This window comes from Rhinatrema bivittatum, chromosome 5, assembly GCF_901001135.1.
Source record: "Rhinatrema bivittatum chromosome 5, aRhiBiv1.1, whole genome shotgun sequence".
NCBI lineage: Eukaryota > Metazoa > Chordata > Amphibia > Gymnophiona > Rhinatrematidae > Rhinatrema > Rhinatrema bivittatum.
Window position 1 is genome coordinate 97,445,617 of NC_042619.1, and position 22,323 is coordinate 97,467,939.

At 42.5% G+C, this 22,323-nt stretch overlaps 1 protein-coding gene across 5 annotated transcripts in view; it reads right to left on the minus strand.

The window, feature by feature from the left end:
* The window catches only part of KATNAL1 (katanin catalytic subunit A1 like 1), a 228,585-nt gene that overhangs the window by 73,352 nt on the left and 132,910 nt on the right, over nt 1-22,323 (minus strand). For all 5 annotated transcript variants that reach the window (XM_029602623.1, XM_029602625.1, XM_029602624.1 and 2 more), the window contains exons 6-7: nt 21,689-21,794; nt 8,306-8,464 (exon numbers count right to left, since the gene is read on the minus strand). In XM_029602623.1, the coding sequence (XP_029458483.1) occupies nt 8,306-8,464; nt 21,689-21,794 (265 nt within the window). The remainder of the gene's footprint in view (nt 1-8,305; nt 8,465-21,688; nt 21,795-22,323) is intronic.

Below are 22,323 nucleotides of genomic sequence, written 5' to 3' on the forward strand. Positions count from 1 at the left end.
GTTGGATGCAGGTTGCATAGGCGCTAACTACTCCCCTTATACAACACGGAGTGAATCTAATAACGCTGTTCACATGCAAATGCATGTGAATGAGGCTATTGGGCATTTAAGTCCTGATGCAAAAAATAAAATGTGCATCCAGGACACACATTTAGCCATCAGAAATTATTGCTTGCCTGGAGCAGGCGTTAATAGCTGAGCGCTCTTAAAACTAGTACAGAAAAGCAGAAAAAACTGCTTTTCTGTACTGCCTCCTACTTAATATCGTTGCGATATTAAGTAGGCGAAAAAACAAAACTAAATAAATAAAGTTAAAAAAAAAAAAAAACCACACACAGGCAGTTGGGTGCAGGAAACAGACGCTCAACTGAAGCGTCTGTTTCCTGAACCCCCTGGCTGTGTGGCGTTTAGGAAAACAGATGCCGATAAACTCGGCGTCTGTTTCCCTAACCGGTGGATGGCCAATGCCGATCGGGTTCTTGTTAGCAAGGAGGCACTAGGGGTGCACAACCGACCCTAGCGCCTCGTTGCTAACGCGATCCCCTAATTTAAATATGCCTGGGGGATGCATTAAAGCAGGCGCTGACTGTTCAGCACCCACTTTCTGCATATTTATTGCATCGGCCCCATACTGGTTCATACTAGTCTTTGTACAAAGAGAAGTATATCCCTTTAAGTAACAATATTCTACTGAGGTAGACTTTACTCAAGAGTAACATAATACTCTTGAGTAAATAATTAAATAGACTTTATCCAACATGGTCATCATTTGGAACTGCTCCATTCTTGTACTGCCTCTTCTGTTCATTAAATTGTTCTTGTAGCTTTAATTGCAGTGACAGTAGAGCACACTGGGGATGATGTAATAAGACCCATGGCAAAACAGGCGCTAGTATGAGCAAGGAGTTTGATCACCGCTCGCGGCTGAAGCTGCTGCTTCCACAGGATGTATAAAAAATAAATTATGAAAATGATTTGTGCGCAGAAATCCGCGTACATACAGAAAAATGCACATAACTACGCATGGTAAGGACCTATGTGATAAGTGACTGTATCTGCGCTCAAAACCTGGGCTGATAATCTGCACATAAAAGTATGACCCTGGAAAGTATTTTTAATATTTCAAATAACTGTTCTACAGAAAACATGGCAAATATTTTCATGGATGCTAATTCACAATGGCATAGCAGCGAGATTGGTGCTCAGTTGAGCACAGACACTGGCACTCAGCCGGGAGCGAATATGGATGCTCTGGCACCCAGAAAGGCGCCTAGCTAATTTTGCCACTCAGGTGCTGAGCTATGTGCTTACTTGGTCATGAATCTATACGATTGGGTGCCCAGAAAAGCACCTAGCTAAGATGGCCACTCGGACACTGAGATAGGCGCTCAGCAAGGTGGTTTTCAGGATGCTTAGACGCTGAAATAGCCTCCCGGAGTCAGTGCTGATACTTAACTCGTGCCCTGATCGTGGCGGTAAAAAATCTGCATTAAAAAACCCGCACTAGCATTAGCGCGGATCCCTGTATTGCCTTTGATTAGCTAATTGCCACCTTTGCATACCGTTAGCATGCATCGCGCAGGAAAAGCCGCGGGTCTGTGAGTGTGTTCATATGCACTTTTTTCCCCGCTCACAAAACCCTTATTACATCCCCGTATAAGGCTATGCACTAGAAAACGAGTGTATAAATGCGCGTACATCCATACATAAACCCGCAGCAGCTTCAGTGCACCTTATTACATCGGCCTCAATGTGAGCTATGCATTTGGGGGGGGGGGGGGGGGGGGGGTTGTTTTTGCTGGATTTTCAAAATCAGATCTTGCTAAAATGAGTTACACTGTCAACTTGCAATTTTGCTGTCACCAGCATGAATGATTAATTAAACACCCAAAAAAAGCATCTTACACTCTGAGCAATGGCTAAATACTTTTTACACATTAGGAAATTAACAACATAAGATCATTTTCTTATTTATTTCTCCAAGTACTGTGTCTATTTCTAGCTTATGTAATTCAAAAGGTGTCCGAGGACTAAACAGCAACATGAATAAAGCAACACCTCATGTTAGAAATATTGATTCAAATCCAACATTTATACGTGTTTCTTGATCAAAGTTAAGCCTCCTTTGCACTTAAATTCACATCGTAAAATTCTTCCGTTAATTGTAAAAACGGATTTACAAAACCAGCCTTGCTTCTTTTAAAAACTGTCATCTGTGGGATGGCACCTTCTCATCTATCGACCAGAAACTACTGCTTCTAATATCTATTTTCAGTTATCTAGTTATGCGATATGAAATTTGTATTTTTTATTGCTGAATGCAAGTTCTTCAATGACTTTTCTCTGATTCATCTAGCTACCTTTTAAATGCTAAGAAACACAATAAAAACCTCATGGGTATAACATAACAGTGCTGTGAATGTTCAATGATTGTTACTGTGTTTGCTAGCATCCCTATATATATAATTTAATAGTGTGTGTGCTTGTCACTGTCAGTCATGCTCAAAAATACCTATTTCCTGAGAATTTGTGGGGCACCTGGTTACTGATTAGTAACACTTAGGAGAATGATGACCTATTACCCAAAATTGGTCTGTGGGTGTGGGAATTGTAAGAGAAATGGAAGTAAATTAAATTTCATGTTTACCATGGATTTGGGCAGCAAAGAACACACGCTAAAGAGGAACAGCATGCACTCAAGTGAATTTACATGCACAAAATGCCTACAGTGCACACTAAAGAAAAATCGTGCACACAATGCCCACAGTGTGTACTAAAGGACAATAGAGCATGCAAATGCAAAATAAGAGTCCTTAAACTAAGTAGTGTGCACTAACAGAAAACAGAGCCTATGTGAGTGAGCCAGTGAGAGACAGAGGGACTCAGTGTGTGTTACAGAGTTTTGTGAGAGAAACACAGTGAGGGCATGTGAGACAGAAGGAGACAGAGACTAGGCGTGTGTGAGTGACAGAGAGACTGTGATCAAGAGTGTGTCTCTATTACAGTTTTTGTGTTTCACAGACAGCGTGTGCATGTGTTTCACAGAATGTGTGTGTGAGTGTGTGACAAAGAGAAATGCTGTTCCATTCCCGTTTTTTCATGGGTCTCTCTTCCAGTTTAAAGCATAGTTGCTTACCTGTAATAGGTGTTCTCATAAGACAGCAAGATGTCAGTCCTCACACAAGTGACATCTGATGGAGCCCAGCACGGAAAACATACGTCAAAGTTTCTGGGACTTTGAGCCTCTCGGAGCATGCATTATACCATATGGCCATGCAGGGTCCCTTCAGTCTTATAACACAGAATTAAAGAATAAAAACTCTTGAAGAGGAGACCCATCTCTATAGGGAGATGGGCAGGTCTTGTGAGGACGAATATCCAGCTGTCCTCGGAAAACACCTGTTACAGGTAAGCAACCCTGCTTTTTCCAAGGACAAGCAGGATGGCAGTCCTCACACATGGGTGAATCCCTAGCTTTAGGTCCCCTCCCCTACAAAAAAGGGGACCAACAAAACAGGTGCCAGAGGGCTTTCTGGTAGCTATGAGGACCTGACACACATCTGAGAGATTGAGAGGTTGCAAAATCAACTTCTCAACATCCAAGCTGTGAGCGACAAGGCCTTAAGGTTGGAATGTTGCAACCTGATCCTGGGTCATGAGATCTAGGGAAGACCCCAGTCTGATTGGTTTCAGGACAGACAACTCCTGTTAGGATAATCTGAACCTGAGGAATTTGGAAGGAAACCCCCCTGTTCCAAATTGGAAATTTCCCGCCTTTAGGATAAAGAGTCCCAGAGGGACAGAGTGAATTGGATGCAATCCAGCAGATCCTGAATGGCCTGAAGCCAATGGGACCTCAGGGTCCATTGGGCATTCCGTGTGTGCAGGTGTGCCAAGTAGGTAACATGTACTGTTGCAGCCATGTGGCCCAACTGCCTCGAAATGGGCCATGCTGATACCTCCTGGCTCTTCTGATTCTACAACACACCGGAGCACCACTTACACTCAAAATTTATCAGCATACACAAAAAAGTGCAAGAAAAAAGTGAGTTCCTGGTAAAGCATTTGAACTGTTGCATATAATATTTTTTATTACGGCAACTCCTTAGTTTAGATACAGACACTGGCTGAAGGTCCCCCAACACGGTCCCGTGTTTCGCCACCCGGCTGCTTCGGGGGGGAATTAATTTTAACAACGATCTGTATCAGTCTGACAGTTTTCAAACGGGCGTCGAAACACGGGACCGTGTTGGGGGACCTTCAGCCAGTGTCTGTATCTAAACTAAGGAGTTGCCGTAATAAAAATTATTATATGCAACAGTTCAAATGCTTTACCAGGAACTCACTTTTTTCTTGCACTTTTTTGTGTATGCTGATATCTTTTGATTCTACACCACGATGGTCATCAAGGTGATGGCACGTTGTCCCAGCAGGAAGGCCTTGGCCTGAGCAATGTCTAGCAGGGCTCTGATGAAGTCCAATCAAGGTGACAGGTGAGATGGGACTTGAAATAGTTTATGACAAACCTAGTGATTCCAACACCCAGATGGTCAAGCGCATGGACCATTCAGCCCCTGCCTAAGAGGTGCTCTTGACCAGCCAATTGTCCAGATAGGGGAAACCGTGAACTCCCAGCATGAGAAGGTGAGCTGCCACCACGGCCAGGCATTTTTTAAAGATCTGTAGGGCAGATGTTAGCCCAAACAGCAGAACATTGTACTGGAAGTTCTGTTTTCCCACCACAATTCAGAGATACTTCCTGTGGACGGGGAAAATTTCCATGGGAGTATATGCATCTTTGAGATCAAGAGAGGATAGCCAATCCCCTTTTTGTAGGAAAAGGATCAAGGTGCTCAGGTAAACCATCTTGAACTTTTTCTTTTGAGAAACTTCAAGGCCCTTAGGTCTAGGATGGGACAGAGGCCCCCTGTTTGTTTGGAATCAGCAATTACCGGGAGTAAATTCCCCGCACTCTCTGTTCTAGTGAAACGGGTTTGAGTGCTCTAGCCATTAAGAGGGGGAGAGCTCTGACATGAGCACTTTCTGATGTGCTAATAGTCCCCAAATTGGACTTGAAGGATGATTTGGATGGATAGTCAATAGATTTAATTTGTACTCTCTGTGAATGATGGCAAGGACCCACTGGTCCGAGGTTATACTGGGCCACTGATTCATGTAGAACCACAGCATGCCTCCGACTGAGATGTCCATCATCATGGGTACAAGGGTTCTGGCTATGCTCTCACCAATGCCGTCAAAACCCCAATACAGGAGTTGACCAAGTTGTCGTTTGGGGCTTCATGGCCCTCTTTTGCCTTGGGTGGCTATAAGGGGCCTGCTGCTGATGGGGCCACGATGGCAAAGGTGTCTCCTTGAGTAAAAGAAATACTTCCTCAGACCAGATCTCAAAGACCTTCTGGATGAGGAGGGTGGGTACTGAGTGCCAGTGGAGAGCTGCTAGAGCATTGTGTGGTGCTTTCGAATTAAGTCACCGTGCCCTTCACTTTATCTCTGAAGAAATTCCCTCCTGTGTATGGCATATCAGCAAGTCTTTCCTGCACTTCTTGATGGAGATCTGAGGCCTGCAGCCAGATGAGCCTATGGACACTGGATCCTTGCGAAAGAGACTCTCGATGCTGCCTTGAAAACAACATAGGTCAAATGGAACCTTTGTTTTCCACACTCCAGACTCCTATGCACCAATGATTGAGGGTGTCCTGCTACTGCTTGGCCACTTCCTGCCCCCACTTCAGGATGTTCCGCATGTATTGGCCCATGAAGAGCTGGTAAGCTGGTATGTGGGTAAAGTGCATAGCTCCCTGAAATACCTTCCAAGCGTATCCTCGGCCCTTGGATCCTTCCCCCGGGGCACAGAGGAATGGGTCCAGAGGCGCTTGACCTTCTTGAGAGCAGATTCGACCATGACCGATTGGTGTGGCAGCTAATGCATGTTGAATCTAGGAGCCTTTTGGATGAGAGAAATCGTGTCTGCCTTCTTATTAACGGGAGCCACTGAGGGAGGGTTCTCCCACATCCTCATCAGCAACTCCATAAGGATCTTGAGCATTGGGACTGCCATGATCTCCTTAGGAAGGTCCACATACTGAAGGATATCCAGCATCCTGTGCCGGGTATCCTTCTCCGTCTGCAATGCAAAATGGGATGTCCTCCGCCATCATCTGGACAAAACCTGCAAAGCAGCAGTGTCCTGGAGGAAACTTCCTTCTGCTGTTGGGAGGAGAATGGAGGAAAGTCCATCTGATGCATCACCATCCGAAACATCTGAGGAGCCTCCCTTCCAGGGGTCATAGGGATCATTATCACTGACAACAGGGAATGAATCCCGAGGAGCTTGGTCCTTGGCCAGTGGTATAGGAACAGACCCGGCTAGTCAGGTAGGCCTGGACCCAGAGGCTCCCCCTGTCACTGGGGGAGCTTCCTCCTCAGGGGATGACCACCAGACCAGTCGGCAACTGCTCAATTTCCCGATAGGAGTCAATGCTACCCTGGGCACCAACACCAGTGAAGGTGCTGGTAGCACTCCAATAAGTTGGAAACTGAGCAATGGCTCAAGGAGCCAAGTTTGGTGCACAGATGCCAAGGCCCAACAGTGCCTTCTCCATGTTCTGCTGCATTCGCTCATCCAATTCTTCCTCAATACCAAGACTGACTGGGAGCCAGGAGGCATAACCAGATCCTCTTCAGAACCAAGACGAGGATCGGTGATAGACATCAGGACTGGTAGAGGCCAAAGCAAACCCCTGGGAACTGTGGAGAACTAGCATTTCTCAGCACGGAGTTGCTTCAGGGGCATCGCAGCCAAGGCTGGTGCACCCCTGTGCCTGGCACTGTACATCAACAGGCACTGATGCAGATGCTTCTTTGGCTTCCCTCAATGCTCCGATTGGTCCTTCCCCGGTGCCAAAGTCAAAGACTATGAACTTGAAGTCTTCAACCTGGAATTGCTGGGCGATGCCCATCTCTGGAGTCCCTGGATGCCATCAATGCTGATGACCCTGCCGTCGATGACTCGACAGTCATTGGTGCGGCTCAGAGGTCCCTCGATGTTGATGCATCTGATGCCCGAAGAACTGATCCATCTTTTCCAATTGGGCCTGGCATCCCTTAGGAGTCATCTGAGACCACTTGCAGCAACCCCAGATGTCATATGATGCCCCCCACCCTCAGCAGAGGAAACATCTATCTTGGGAATCTGTAATAGATATAATCCTCCTGCAGAGAGGGCACCATTGGAACCCCGACGAGGATAAGGCATTGCAAAATAAAAGACACAATATCAAATTCGATGGTGGCAGCAGTCGATGGCTTGCGGGCATTTAGCATACCACCGCCCTGGGTGTTCGATCTACAAAGAAACTTACCGAAATGTCGAAAATCTTAAGAATCTAAAAAGGGGAGAACCAGTAGGTCCCTGTGGCAACCTCACAATCCCAACAACATTCCAGGTCAGGAAAAATAGCGAAAAAAATGCAAAAAAGTTTATCAAGAGAAAGAGAGTAGACAACCACGAAACACCAGGCTCCATGGAAAATAAACACTGAACAGACCCTGCGTGGCATAATGAATGCCTGAGCATGTTCAGACAGGCTCAAAGTTCTAGAAACGTTGACATAATTTTCGTGCCGGGTTCAAACAATGTTACCCATGTGTGAGGATTGCTGAATAAGCAGAAAAACTTACCAGGAATTTTTTGTTGACCTGGCAGTTCTCTTATTGAATCAAAAAACTCACCTCTATTGGGGCTACAGCACCAGGACCCTTTATTCATAACTACCCAGGGATTTTTCTTATTTTAACCCTCTATCAACTCAGCCAGAGGCCACAACTCTCAACTCCCTCTAGAACATGGGACATATGCATTAATGTTCCTAACTGGCTCTATTTCTTCAGGACTGGTTGATCCAGTATTGCTTTCATCCCACTGTATGCATGGACTTTTTGTTTTGATTTCACTATAACTTTCCCTATGAAAAGTAGGCCTATAAGTCCATATAAGTAGTGTAGTAAAATAAGTCCTGGATAAGCCTGTTCTGAAGAAATGGAGCAGCTGGCAACTCTATGTACACTGAGTCTGACCACTAGGTGTTAATGCAATGGGAATCAAAATCCATACTTCTTACATGGCAGCACTACCTCTCAGCACTAGGGCTGACCCAGCTTTGCAAGTTTTTATAGAAATCTATGAGCATTTTTAGTCTTCAAAGATAATGAAGTTTAGAAAATCATGAAATGTGCCTGCACATAATGAAATCCACAATTATTGTGTATATAAACCTTTACTTACCATTTCAAACAACAAGCGAACTAGTTTTTCAGACTCGCCTCTGTATTTAGATGTCAATGTGGAGGAAGAAACGTTGAAGAATGTTGTTCCACATTCGGTGGCCACAGCCTTAGCTAGCATGGTTTTACCAGTACCAGGGGGTCCAACCATCAGTACACCCTAAATTTAACACAGAACTTTTAAACCAAGAAATAGAATTAAGAGGAATTTGCTTTTAACTTGTTAATTAATTGGACATCTGCCATATGATCATGTTATAAATCTGTAAACATTTATTCTACAGCATTTCTAGATACACATAGAAATACAATAAAAAATAAAGACAAAGTAATAGAACATTGTCAATCAACTTTCTTCATGTCTTAAAACTCTGTATCCTCTCTTTCCTGGAGTCAAGACAATTCATACAGCTCTATCACTGATGTCATGCTACTGCTGCTACAGATTCTCATTTAAAAAACAAAACAAAAAAAAAACTAAAAACAGATACGGCCATGGGTTGCATGTGAACTTTGACTTTGGGGAGGCTGCTGATTTCTAACTGCTCCATGCCAGGAGGATACCATTTATATTTTAAAAATGAATGGGCTGATCTGCAAATTTTTAAAATATTTATAGTGCTGCCACTGCTGCTTACTGGTTGGATTGGCTCAGAAATACTTACCAGTACTTGGGTAAACCAAAATGCTCTGCTCCTCAACTCTGCTTCTCTATTCCAATTGACAACTATCACAACTGCCTCAACCCACCTCTGTTCCCACCTTAAATTTTTCTCCTGTTTCATGGTCTGTGAGATAGGATCCACCAGGCATCCCAGGTCCTGTATCTTTAAATCTTCCTTCCTCTGTGATACCTTGGTGATATGAGACTTTTTTTTCCCCCATTTGCAGATCAGGTTTCCCAGCTGTGCTGATCTCATGAGGTAAGTATAGCTGGCCTGAAAATTTTAAAAATGATTTAGGACCTGTGCCAGCTGGCTGAGACACACATGTCATGTGAAATGAGTTCCAACCATCCTGGGCTCCACCAGCTGCTCAGTGGTAGCTTGTGGGATGAGCTTCATTTCCTCCATGCAGGCTTTGGATTTTTGTAGAGGCTTACCCTCCCCAAACATTTTATATTCACCATCCATAGTTATAACTTGGAATGTTCCAATATCAAGTAAAAACTTCAAAATTATTTTCCTTTACTATTTCAGGGCCTCATTCACTAAGCATTTTTCCCATAGAAAGCAGAGTTGCTTACCTGTAACAGGTGTTCTCCCAGGACAGCAGGATGTAGTCCTCACATGTGGGTAACGGACTGAAGGAGCCCAATCACGGAAAACTTTTCTGTCAAAGTTTCTAGAACTTTTGACTGGCACACTGAGCATGCCCAGCATGCCATAATCCCTGTAAGCCACAGGGGTCTCCCTTCTGTCTCATTTGTAGCAAAAAGTGCGAGCGAAAACAAAATAATAAAACGTTTTGGACCCAACTCTGCGGGGTGGCGGGTGGGTTTCGTGAGGACTACATCCTGCTGTCCTGGGAGAACATCTGTTACAAGTAAGCAACTCTGCTTTCTCCAAGGACAAGTAGGATGGTAGTCTTCACATGTGGGTGATTAGCAAGCTACAGACTGACTCATAGTTGTTTGGACCAACAGCGTACAACAACTGGTGAACTGTTGGTAAAAATGAGGCAGCCTGAAAATCACAGCAGGTGGATGTGGAAGGAGTTAGGATTAAACTGGAAATAAGTTCTTCAAGACAGATTGGCCAAAGGCAGAGTCTTGACGTCCTTCCCTGTCCAGGTTGCAATGTGTGAAGAGAGCTCCATGTTACAGCTTTACAGATCTCAGCAATCGGTACGGAACGATAGTGTGCTACTGAGGTTGCCATGGCTCTTACTGAGTGCGCCTTCACTCGTCCTTGGAGAGGAAGGCCTGCTTTATCATAGCAGAACTTGATACAGTCTGCTAGCCAGTTGGAGAGTTTGTTTGCCCATTGCAACTCCTGGTTTGTTCTTGTCAAAAGAAACAAAGAGTTGGGTGGATTTCCTATGGACTGCAGTGCGGTCTAGGTAAAACGCAGGTGCAAGTTTACAGTCCAAGGTGTGTAAAACTCTCTCGCCCTGATGAGAGTGAGGCCTTGGGAAAAAGGTGGGCAAGACTATAGACTGATTCAAGTGAAAGTCAGTAACCACCTTGGGAAGGAATTTAGGGTGAGTATGGAGGACCACTCGGTCATGTAGGAACCTTGATTAGGGTGAGTATGCGACAAGTGCTTGTAGCTCACTAACCCTTCGAGATGTAATGGTTACTAGGAAGAGAACTTTCCATGTAAGAAATTTAACATTGCGGGAGTGCAAAGGCTCAAATGGGGAGTGCATGAGCCTTGTAAGTACTACATTTAGGTCCCATTCCGTGACTGGTGGCCGTAGAGGGAGCTTAAGTTGCAGTAGGCCCCTCATAAACAGACTCACAATGGGTTGTGCTGTTACCGGGCATCCCCCACTCCCTTGTGGTACACTGAGATGGCACTCAGGTGTACCCTCACCGAGGAAGTCTTGAGACTAGAGTCTGAAATGTGACAGAGATAGTCTAAAATAGATGGAGTGCGGCAGGAAAAAGGGTTGATATCTTTTTGCATGACCATATGGTAAATCTATTCCACTTAGAACGGTAGGACTTTCATGTGGAAGGCTTTCATGAAGCTACAAGCACTTGAGACACATCAGTTGAAAGGTTGAACGGTTGTAGGATCAGGCTTTCAATATCCAGGCTGTGAGGGATAGGGTCTGAAGGTTTGGATGGCATAACATGCCTTGGTTCTGAATTATGAGTGTGGGCGCTGTGCCCAGGTGAATGGGCTCTCTGATCGAGAGGTCGAGAAGCATGGGAAACCATACTTGTTGAGGCCAATATGGGGCTATGAGTATTATTGACCTTTTGTCATGTTGTAATTTCACAAGAGTTTTGGCTATCAGCGGTATCAGGGGATACGCGTATAGGAGGCCTGTGTTCCAGGGGCGAGCGAAGACATCCATGGCTAATGTGTTTTGCTGTCTGTGCAGGGAGCAGAACCTGTCCACTTTGTGATTCAGATTGGATACAAAGAGGTCGATTGTTGGTTGACCCCCAACGTTGGAAGATTCTCCTAGTTACCACAGGATCCAGAGACCACTCGTGGGGATGGAACTGTCGACTGAGGCGATCTGCTAACAATATCAATGCACCAATGCTTGCAGCAACCATGTCATCCAAAGCTGCTTGAAACATTTTTTCCAATCTCTCAATGCCAATATCACATGGGAAGCAAAAGGAGTGGTGACATCTTTATGGGATACTTGAGGCTAGCATCTGGGACCTTGGAGGCTATTGCAATTCTTGAGATCAATGCAAGGGTGAGCTCTTATTTTTTCAGAAACACTTCAAGGGATTTATGGCTACAACCACTCCTGGCATCGCACATGGACAGGGATCGATGCCAATGCTTCTTAGCCTTTGCCTGATATCTATACTTTTTAAAGCCTGTACCAATGAAGCAGAAACTTTTGCTTTCACTGGATGAGAAAAGCTAGACATTGGTCTGTCTCCCCAGGGCTGATGCAAGGATGTTAGGCACCCTAGGCAAATCTTACAGTCTTGTGCAACCCCTCCCCCCATTCACACCCCCAGCCCAATCCACATACAATTAAAAATTATGCATTTATAACAGATGTTACACAAAAAGGACATTCAAAATTCAGTTTGAGGTAAAAATATCACTTACACCATGTATATTATATTTACAGGCACTGATGTGTGCCAACCAGAAAATCCTGCAAAAAGAGACACTTGGATCCCATATGGTATAAGGCGTATTGTGACACTTGTTGGGTGTAGGCTTGGCGCTCCCTAGCCATGAGTAAACAGAATTACAATATAGTACACCTCTCATACCAAAACAGCACTAAATGCCAGTAGTTTGAAAATAACAACTTTACATATGAAAGAAAAGGCAACACTGCAATTATTATATTAAGCCTTAAAACACCAATACACTTTCTATTAGGAAAATAGAACAAGCACAGCTGCTATAGATACCTACACAGAAAATACATGCTAACAGAATACCTCACCTGTGTCACACAGGCAGTACACAAAGTTTAGAAGCGAGTCATCCAGGCTCACTAACTAAAGTTTAAATCAGCAAAAGTATTGTGTAGTACTAACTTGCCTTGAAGCACAAGATATATTGTAGGGGATGAGCTCAGTAAACCTCAATACAGTGGGAACATTGAGAGGAGATGTTAATCTTGCTGGTGGCTGAAGAGGATTGGTAAGGCTTGGTTATTCTGCAAAGCCTTCCTAACAACAAACACGAATGAACCCCAAACCAGGCCCTAACCCCTGCAGACAGGGAAAACACCACCTACATCCACCACACCTGTAAATAACTATCTATCCATTCAATAGCCATGGCGCTCTCCTTAATACATAATATCCACTCCGTCACAATCCATGTAACATATTACCCTATAACAAATGTTATTTATTGTTTATTACTAATTATTACTGAGTTTTTAATTACAGGCACTTGGATTACTTTTCTTATTAATGGAACCTCTCACTGTTGGGATGCCCTAATTCTAATGCATCAGTAGTATCCTTTGAAGATACCTCCCTCCGAACCCTGCTGCTGAGCGACCGTCTGCTTTCCCCTTTGTTCTAGTTTAAAAGCTGCTCTAACTCCTTTTTAAAGGTTAGCACCAGCAGCTTGGTTCCACCTTCGGAAAAGACTCCTCCCTTCCCCAAAGTTTCCCCAGTTCCTTACAAAACTGAATCCCTCTTCCTTGCACCATCGTCTCATCAATGCATTGAGATTCCAGAGCTCTACCTACCTCTGAGGACCTGAGCGTGGAACAGGGAGCATTTCAGGGATTGCTACACTGGAGGTTCTGGATTTAAGCTTTCTACCTAAGAGCCTAAAATTTGGCTGCCAGAACTTCCCTCACACATTTTCCTATGTCGTTGGTGCCCAAATATACCGCAACAGCTGGTTCCTGCCATTTTATACACATTTAATTACACTAACTGACCTAACCACATCCTCCGGCAGTGAATTCCAGAGTTTAATTATGCATTGAGTGAAATAATTTTCTGCAATTTGTTTTAAATGTGCTGCTTGCTAACCTCATGGAGTGCCCCCTAGTCCTAATGTCTGAAAGAGTAAATAATTGATTCACATTTACCCATTCTAATCTTCTCATGATTTTATAGACCTCTAACTTATTCCCCTTCAGCCATCTCTTCTAAAAGCTGAACAGCCTTAACTCTGTCATTTTGTTTGCCCTTCTCTGTACCTTCTCCAGTGCAACAACATATTTTTTGAGATTCAGCTTTTAAAGTCATGAGAAGGAACAACATTATCTAATTAGAGATGGGAAAATTAAGAAACAGAAAGTTAGAGGGACCATATTGTGAATCAGTGGCCAAGCTTGAACTATAAGACACAATTCTCAATAATTCTCCTGACTCACTCTTATGCTCTAAAAACTAGGGTACTCATGCAACTAATTCAAGGTAACTAAAAAATGGAGTAATAACAGTTTTCTTTCCATCTCAAACATGACTTTCTATGTGAAATCATGACATTTCCAGGATGATCAAATTAATTAGAATCTAGTGCATATCATAATAGCTTTGTAGAAAATATGTAAAATACCATTTTCAACAAAAGTTAAACTCCACGGCCATTTAGTTTTGGGGCAATTTTCAAACTGTCCAGAGTGGGAAAAAATCTGCATGTACTTTTAATCCACAGGCTTTGCACTAGTTTTCAAAGAGAAAGAACTCACTCATCATTGCTTTTCCATGGGTACAAAATAGCTACTGATACATGCACCTGCTTTTACTGTGGATATTTTCTTCATTGAAAACAAGCAGGGAGTTGAAAATGTAATCTACATATGTTATTTTCCTTCCTGACCTAAACATGCCCCTAGGAATGCCTTCTCTCAATGTGTCAGAAGTCCATACACTGTTCACTCTTAGCCACATTGAATGAAGGCAATTTTCAGCCAGCCAATTAATGCAGATAAAATGCTTTGAAAATTTACTTTATGTATTTTTACCATTTTATATCTAAGAAAAATCCTTGGGGGGGGGGGGGGGGGAGTTCAATTCACCCAATTAATGGCCAGAAAAGAGATCAAAGCGAATAGATATTTACTGATTATTTTAAATGCTATCCAGAGACTGACAACAGTGCCTCAGGATACTGAATATCGGCTAATAGGTTGTTAATGAGGCATTAGATCCACCCCAGCTCCATGTAGAATGCATTACTGGTCTCATTACTATATGTATAAGTCTCATTATCCCATTTTGGAAACAAAAATTTGCTCTGGTGACATCAATCCCTTATAGAAAAGACAATGGAAGAAACATATGGAGCATACTCCAGAAGTGACATCAGTATGAACTAAATACAAGAAGCCAAACTCACTTACAGGTCCATATTAAAAACTCACTGCATGGCAACATATTCAGATAAAAGTACTACTGAATATATATAAATAAAGTTATTCAAATAACTATAGCCTCCTATTTGGCTGACCAGATCCTCTGGTTGGCCAATGCTGAATATCAGTGCTGAGTAGCTAAAGTTAAACTTTGCACCAGCAACACACCTATTGCCTCTTTTTTAATCTGGCTAAATGCTGTGCATGCAATGATTTATCTGGACAAAATTTACCTGGTCAGCAGAGAACTGAAGCAGCAAGATTTGTCTGGCTAACTCTCAAAGTTACTGAATATACCTTTTGACTATTGACCTCTTGGCCACATGACATTCTCAACCTTGCCTCATTTACATGCTCTCAAACAATTATTCAGCCCATTCCATAGAATATAATGGGGAAAAGATTGCAGAAAGATAAATAGATTCAAAGCTTTTAAATTTCCAAATTAAAATAGGGACAAAGCCTTAGCAAGCTACAAAGTATGAGCAAGTGCTAGCAATCAAGTCCTGCATGTAACAAAGTTTAAATTCACAGTTTTCCATCTACATAATCTGTTTTTCCTGTACTGAACAACAGCTGTCAAACCTATTAAGGTACATCATTGACAATACTATGGCAAAGCACACCTTTCCCTTACACAGACTGTATGGTACTCGATTCCTGCACTGCTTTCATGTCCTTACAGCTCATCACAGCCTTCAAGAACAACAAAAGTAGGGGCTGAGGCCTCACAGAAACATTCCACCCTCCGCATTTCCTATCCTGCAGGATTCCACACACAGGGCCAGAAGCCACCTGGTAATATAGGGGACTCTGCCTTCAAAAATGCCACTCTTGCTCTAAGTGCTCACCCATCTCATTCATCACTCACACTGACAGTGACCTATATGCTATAAAGCTCACTAGTCAAAAGTTCAGGGATACCAGACATAAGACATGTAAGTAATCATGCCATTCACAAACCAATGGACATACGAAAAGACAGATCAACCAATGCTGCAATTCACTTTTTCTGCCCTTTTCAAAAGGCTGCTGGTCCATGTTACAAACAGCAGGAAGAAATATTTCAGCTATGGCAACTGAGTGCTGACAGTCACTTTAAATGGATTTAGCGGTTTTACCACAGTGATGCTGAACACTGAGGTCAACATATAGAGGTCGATTTTAAAAGCAGCATGTGGCTGTCCATGTGCCCGCAGTTCCCGGCGTGCACACATGGATGCACCGATTGTATAACATCTGCGCGCATGCTCTAAAATCCGAGCGCCACGCACGGGGGGGGGGGGGGGGATTTTCAGTAAATATGCAAGGCAGCGCAATCAGGCCTCCCCCAGTTCCCTACCCACCTAACCTAACCTTCCTCCCCTCTTCTCCTCTCCTCCCCGCCCCCTAAACCTAACTAACCCCAAACTATTTCAGTACTTTCTGCTCCTCTGGAGCAGATGTAATCTGCATCGAATAGCTCTGTCCTGGCCTGCCCCCCCCCCCACCCCCCTGGTCAGCCCCTTTGGAAAGGCCCGGCACTTGTGCACATAAACCCCGGTATTTGCGCATGCAGGACTTTGAAAATGTACTTGTTAGTGTATTTGTCTGGTTAAGTTAAGAGTTATCAAACAACTAGAAGAGGCACCCTAATCACAGTACTTGCTTCAACTTTTTGCAAAATGTTCGGAACACAGCATCAGACAAATGGTACTCAAAATTCCAATAACCTATCTCTTGCCTCACAATGGACTGCAGAGAGTGTCAGACAAAGCACCTACCAGATCATTCATTTGCTGGTCCAATGAACTGCTTCGATAGATATCTAATCTATTCTAATTCAAAAAATAGAAAAAGAAATTACCTCAGACTTTCAGTAGCACTGACGAAAACAATTTATTTATTTCCAGTCTTTTATATACCGAAGTATCTATCTCTTATTTGGATTTAGCTGTCACTAATAATCTGTTTAGATATTAATATTGGGGCATAAAGAGCTGAGTAAACAATTTAATACAAAGGACAAAATAAACTTCCAGAAATGTCCTGATCTACCTAGCTTGGGCGTGGCTGTCTCAGAGCTTGGGGGTGGTTAACTGTGAGAACCAGCAGATCCATTGTGGGCAGTGCACAGTGAGGAGCCAGGAAGCACTAAAGATTCTTATGTCCAGCTAAACAAAGGTTTAACTTAGTAAGCCAATCAGGGGGAGGGTCTTAAACTCAAATGCAGATACAGAGTCCTGAGAACATTCGTGACCAAGGGTTAACTGTTTGACGTGTTCAATATATCAAAAGCCCAACCCGACACAGGCCCATGTTTCAGCGAACAATTCACTTGCCTCAGGGTCACATTTATCTTCATACATTTAATCAACAGCATAAAGCTCAACGTCAACCTAATTCTCAGCCTCCTAGTATCAGCTCATTTTGGCATCAAGTGATATCCTGTGGTTTAGAAGATTACGAATGTGGAACTGCCATGTTACCCGCATGTTCTGCTTTTTGGTCATTTAAGTGGCCTGGCAAAGGGACAAAAGTTCTCCAGGCTGTGGATACGAAAAGTGCTCGTGTTAGCCAAGACGACGATACTGCATAACTGGTTTGAGGATTTCCCAGTAATGGTTACTCAACGCTGAATTTGTATACATCAAATGTGTCTTTGTGAAAAGAATGTGGAACAAATGGACATCTTCAAACAGTGTAAACTCTTTTTGTTGATTTGGAACTCTTACATTCAATCTCTACTCCATAGTGCTATGAGTCTGATTCTTAATGACTGTTCAGCGAGGGTCCCTTCTCTCGAAGCTGATACCACTAGGGCTGGAGAGTTGGCAACAAGAACTGTGATACCTGAGGTGAAGGGAAGGGGAGGGAATGAGGAGTTTGTCCCGTTTTGTTTCTATATTTATTGCAGGACTATGAGCTAATGGGCAGGTCTAACCATTGAGCTCAAGCCTCTGTTATAGGGTCATTGCTGTTATGTTTGAAAAACAAATAAACAGATTTAAAGAATAAAATGCCACACCAACCAATAAAGATAAATGGCAGGATTTGAAAATACTACTGCGTTGACTGGCCCCGAGATAGCCAGTTAACCGTTTATCCAGCTAAAAATTTAGCTGGCTAGCTCAGGAGCAGAGAGGGGGTATTCCAAGATGGAGCCAGCTATCCAGCTGTTAGCTGCATAAACACCAATTTTAAGCATTATCCAGTTAGATTTGACATAGCTGGGTATATTCATCGGTACGTGTGCGCTACTGAATCTCCTAGTAAAGTTAGATAATTTTATCAAGCTAAGGGCCTTATTTACTAAGCATTTTCCTCATAGACACAGAATGGAACAAAAGTCTTAGTAAAGCAGGCCCTAAATTTTCTAGCCAGCCAGCGTCTGAATATGGACTTCTATTTAAAAAAAACAAACAGTCGGCTATATCCATTGTCAAAAAGCCAAAACAGCCACATTTATAGCCACTGCCACCACCACCACTCTGCTTTCAGTAGCTTGTCCTCATGAACCCATATTGAGACCATCAGGACTACCCCTGATGAGACCCTCTCCCAGGTCAGATAAGTTGCAAGATGTAGAGGAAAATTCCTGCTTTTTATGGTGGTTTTGGTTTTTTTTTTTAAAAGAGGACTTATCTGGTTAGTGCGTGATTTTCAGTATTAACTGGCTAAGTTTAGCTGAGGAACCCAGCTGCACTAAATCTAGCCAATTGAACCTGAACTGGCTAGATTTAGCTACATTTTCAGCTGGAAACCTAGCTGGCTATGTTCAGTTGAAAATTCAGCTAAAGAGAATCAGCTAACATTCACTCAGTGGGTGTTTGAAAATGGACCTCTTAGGGGCTTTATGGTGCAACTACACCTTGACTACTCTGTGCAGTTCTGGTCACCCCATCTCTAAAAAGATATAGCAGAACTAGAAATAATACAGAGGACAACAAAAATGGTAAACAGGATGGTGCCCTTTTGAAGAAAGGTTAGGATTCCAGTTTGGAGAAGATTAAAAAAGGTAAATGAAAGTAGTTTATAAAATCATGAGTGGGGTGGAATAAATAGTGAATTGATATTTCCAATAGTGCCAAGACCAGGGGACACCCCATAAAATTAGCAAGTAGCAGATTTAAAACAATATTATAGAAAATATTTTCTCTCGCCACACACAGTAAAGTTGTGAAATTTGTTGCTGGAGAATGTGGTCAAGGCATCTAGTATAGCTGGGTTTAAAATGGGTTGGGCAAGTTCTTGGTAAACCATTATAGGCCAGGTAAACTTGGGCAAAATTACCATTTATCCCTGGTAGTGAGCAACAAGGAAAGGATCTACTTTTTGGAATCTGCAGGTACCTCCCAGTGACCCAGATTGACTATTGTAAGAGACAAGATGCTAGGTTCAATGGAGCTTTTGTTTGACCCAGCATAGCAAATCTTATGTTCTTATAAAGTAATGTTGCTGTTTGTGGAAGGTCACTATGGGTAACCTTCAAACAGTACAAGCTCTAAATATGATTTTTGCATATTTACTAAGATAATTATATGCATAACATGACTATGCTCAAAGAGCCACTATAAAGGGAATATGGTTTTTGGAATGCAGATTTGTTCTACATAAACAATTCTCTTCTAGCCATTCCCCTATGCTATCTCACCCAAGGATAAAGGATCCGTAACTACAGGATAAATCCCCTTTCCCTCATAGATAGATAAGGTATCTAAGTGAGGGTGGGAGAAGACCATGGGTTCACTCAAGCTCATTCCCTCTCCACATCTAAAATTAATCCCTCATCTAGCCCCCACCCTGGCCCCAATCCTCCAAATACACAATTTTCCATCAAACATCCAACCCAAAAGCCCAATACTCATCAAATCCCCATCCCAAGCCTGATCCTCAACCGCCTTCTCTCCTACCCCCTACCAGAAGGAGATTCTTCCTAGCTCACCATCCTTTGCTATAATGGTGCCACTGACCTGCACTTCACATTGTGACTGTACATGCATCAGAGCATGAAGTGCAGCTGGGTAGCCCTATTACAGCAGAAGATGGAGAGTTATTTATTTATTAAATAAATGAATGACCAAAAGTTAGCAGGAAGTGAGAGTCTATCCTACTGCTAGAGGGGGTGAGATGGGGGGGATCCAAGAGGAGAGGGTGTGTTTACCTGTTAGCAGAAGGTACGTTTTCTGCAGCAAAATTTAGCTCCTTCTAATACACTTTAGTAATTAGCAGGAATCGTATGTGCTTTAACATGCAGCTTTATATCTTTACATTAGGTATTTTACTATGATGCATTTTATGAATTTTATTGTTTTTATATTATGATATTTATTTTTGATGTTGTAAAGTGCTCTGGGTTCTTTTTTAGAAGCAGAGTAACATATAAATGCAATATGAAATAATGAGCTCATTACCTATTTACATAATTAGCATGAATGGTTGTGATTAAATTTATTTTGTCCATTTTTAGGATAAATTCAGCTTTCTGAGCATCATGTTAGAGACCAAGTACATACAGCACAGATTTTAACAAACACATACAGCACATTTGCAATTAGACACTTTAGTACATAGGCTCCCTTACTGTGTGTGTTAGTTTAGCTGTACTCCCAACCACAACTTCCCAAAAAATATGAGCCTTAGCCATGAACAGAGCACACAGTTTGTCTGTTTGAAATAGCCAATGGTCTCAACTGTATCTATATCTACATTCTTTTAAAGTACTGTTTTTCAACCAGTGTGCCTTCAGACCTGATTAGATAAGATAGGCCACAGAAATGGGACTATAGCCTGAGGTGCAGATCCAGACCACCACCTGGGCTCTGCTGTAAACATCTCACAACAGCAAGAGTGACCAGTGATAGCTCTTAAACATGTAGGAGCTCCTTTCTGAGAACATATGTAATCATGCACACCTCTAATTCCTAGCTACAGAAAGAACCCTGGAGTGTGGTAATTAATGGGCAGCATGCAGGGTATGGATAGATAGGCCCCACATTGTGCACACAGCACTTCCTCATCTTCCCCCTCCTAAACTACCTCTTTTGTATTATTCCCAAACTGAGGCCTAGATTCATCATTGTACTATAAATGTAGCAGATGATGAACCTCGCTAAAAAAAGGAGCTGGGGGGGGGGGGGGGGCGCGCGAAATTGTGCAGCCGCACCACACCGTATTGCCCCATACCGCCAATGGGAAGGTGGTGTTAATTCTAGCGCTGTCGGCAATAATGTGTAAAACATCACCTGCAGCGGTACCGGAATTAAAATGTTTTTACCCCACCCAAACCCCTCCCCCGAATTTAAATATTACTCGCACAATAACCCCACATCGCTTTTTGAAAAGTGACCCTATAGTGAGACAGGAAGAGTGTGCACTAAGCACTAGAGAGGACTTATTCTGAGTGTTGGGAACAGCACCAGTGGAGAAGCTCTGGCAACATGTGGCAGTCAAGATAACTAACTGAGCTAGCTGCCTGTATCACACCGATTTCTCCTGTCTCCTGCACTTGTACATAGAGGAAACTATTTATTTATTTATTTAAGGATTTTTATATACCGCAGTACGTAAAGATATACATCACCGCGGTTTACATTTAACAGTAACTTAGCAACAGGCTTTACAATTGACATTCTTAGCAGTTATTAATTAGAAAAAAATTACTAGCCTATTATAATGAATTTGTGCATCTCTGCTCCCCCTCTCCCTTTGTTTTATAATTTGGATGACTGTCTGATGGGGCTTTCAATGCTTCCCTAGCTCTTCTTATGACCATATTAGTTCCATGGAGGATGGTATGCCTCTCATTTTTGTAAATGTAAGTGTGTGTTGGGCAGGAAAAGTTTGGAAAGCACTGTTATAAAAGAGATGAGAACATGAGAGAGTTAACACCACAAAATCTGCAGTTTTGCCTTCTTACCTTCCAAGGTCTTCGGATTCCTTTGAAGAAGTCAGGCATCCACATTGGAAGAACAACTGCTTCTCTTAGTAACTTCTTTGCTTCTTCCAGGTCTGCTATGTCCTCCCTGTACAAGAACAAAACCTTATGAAGCAAAACACAGTTCTTGTTTTCTCTTTCCCCTTTGTGCTATGCTAATTTCCTCCTTTAGAGGGCACTATAATAAAACAACTGTCAAATATTTTCTGCCAGGGAAGAACTGAAAATAATAAACTTAACCATGTTTTTCAGTAAATAAAATAGATATATAGATATACATCTATATTAGAGATGTGAATCGGAACCAGAATCGGATCCGATATCAGTTCCGATTCACATCTCTATAGATGTGAATCGGAACCAGAATCGGATCCGATATCAGTTCCGATTCACATCTCTAATCTATATAAATCTTTATATATCTATCTATATATCTATATATATATATATATATATATATATATATATATATATCTATATATATATATATATATATGTTTTCCTAAAGCAAATATCTATATCTATATCTCTACATATCTATATATCAGAGAGGCCTGTATCTGTTGAAGTCAACAGCAAACCAAAGTTCAAAAGGAGAGTATCCACAACAAAGAATT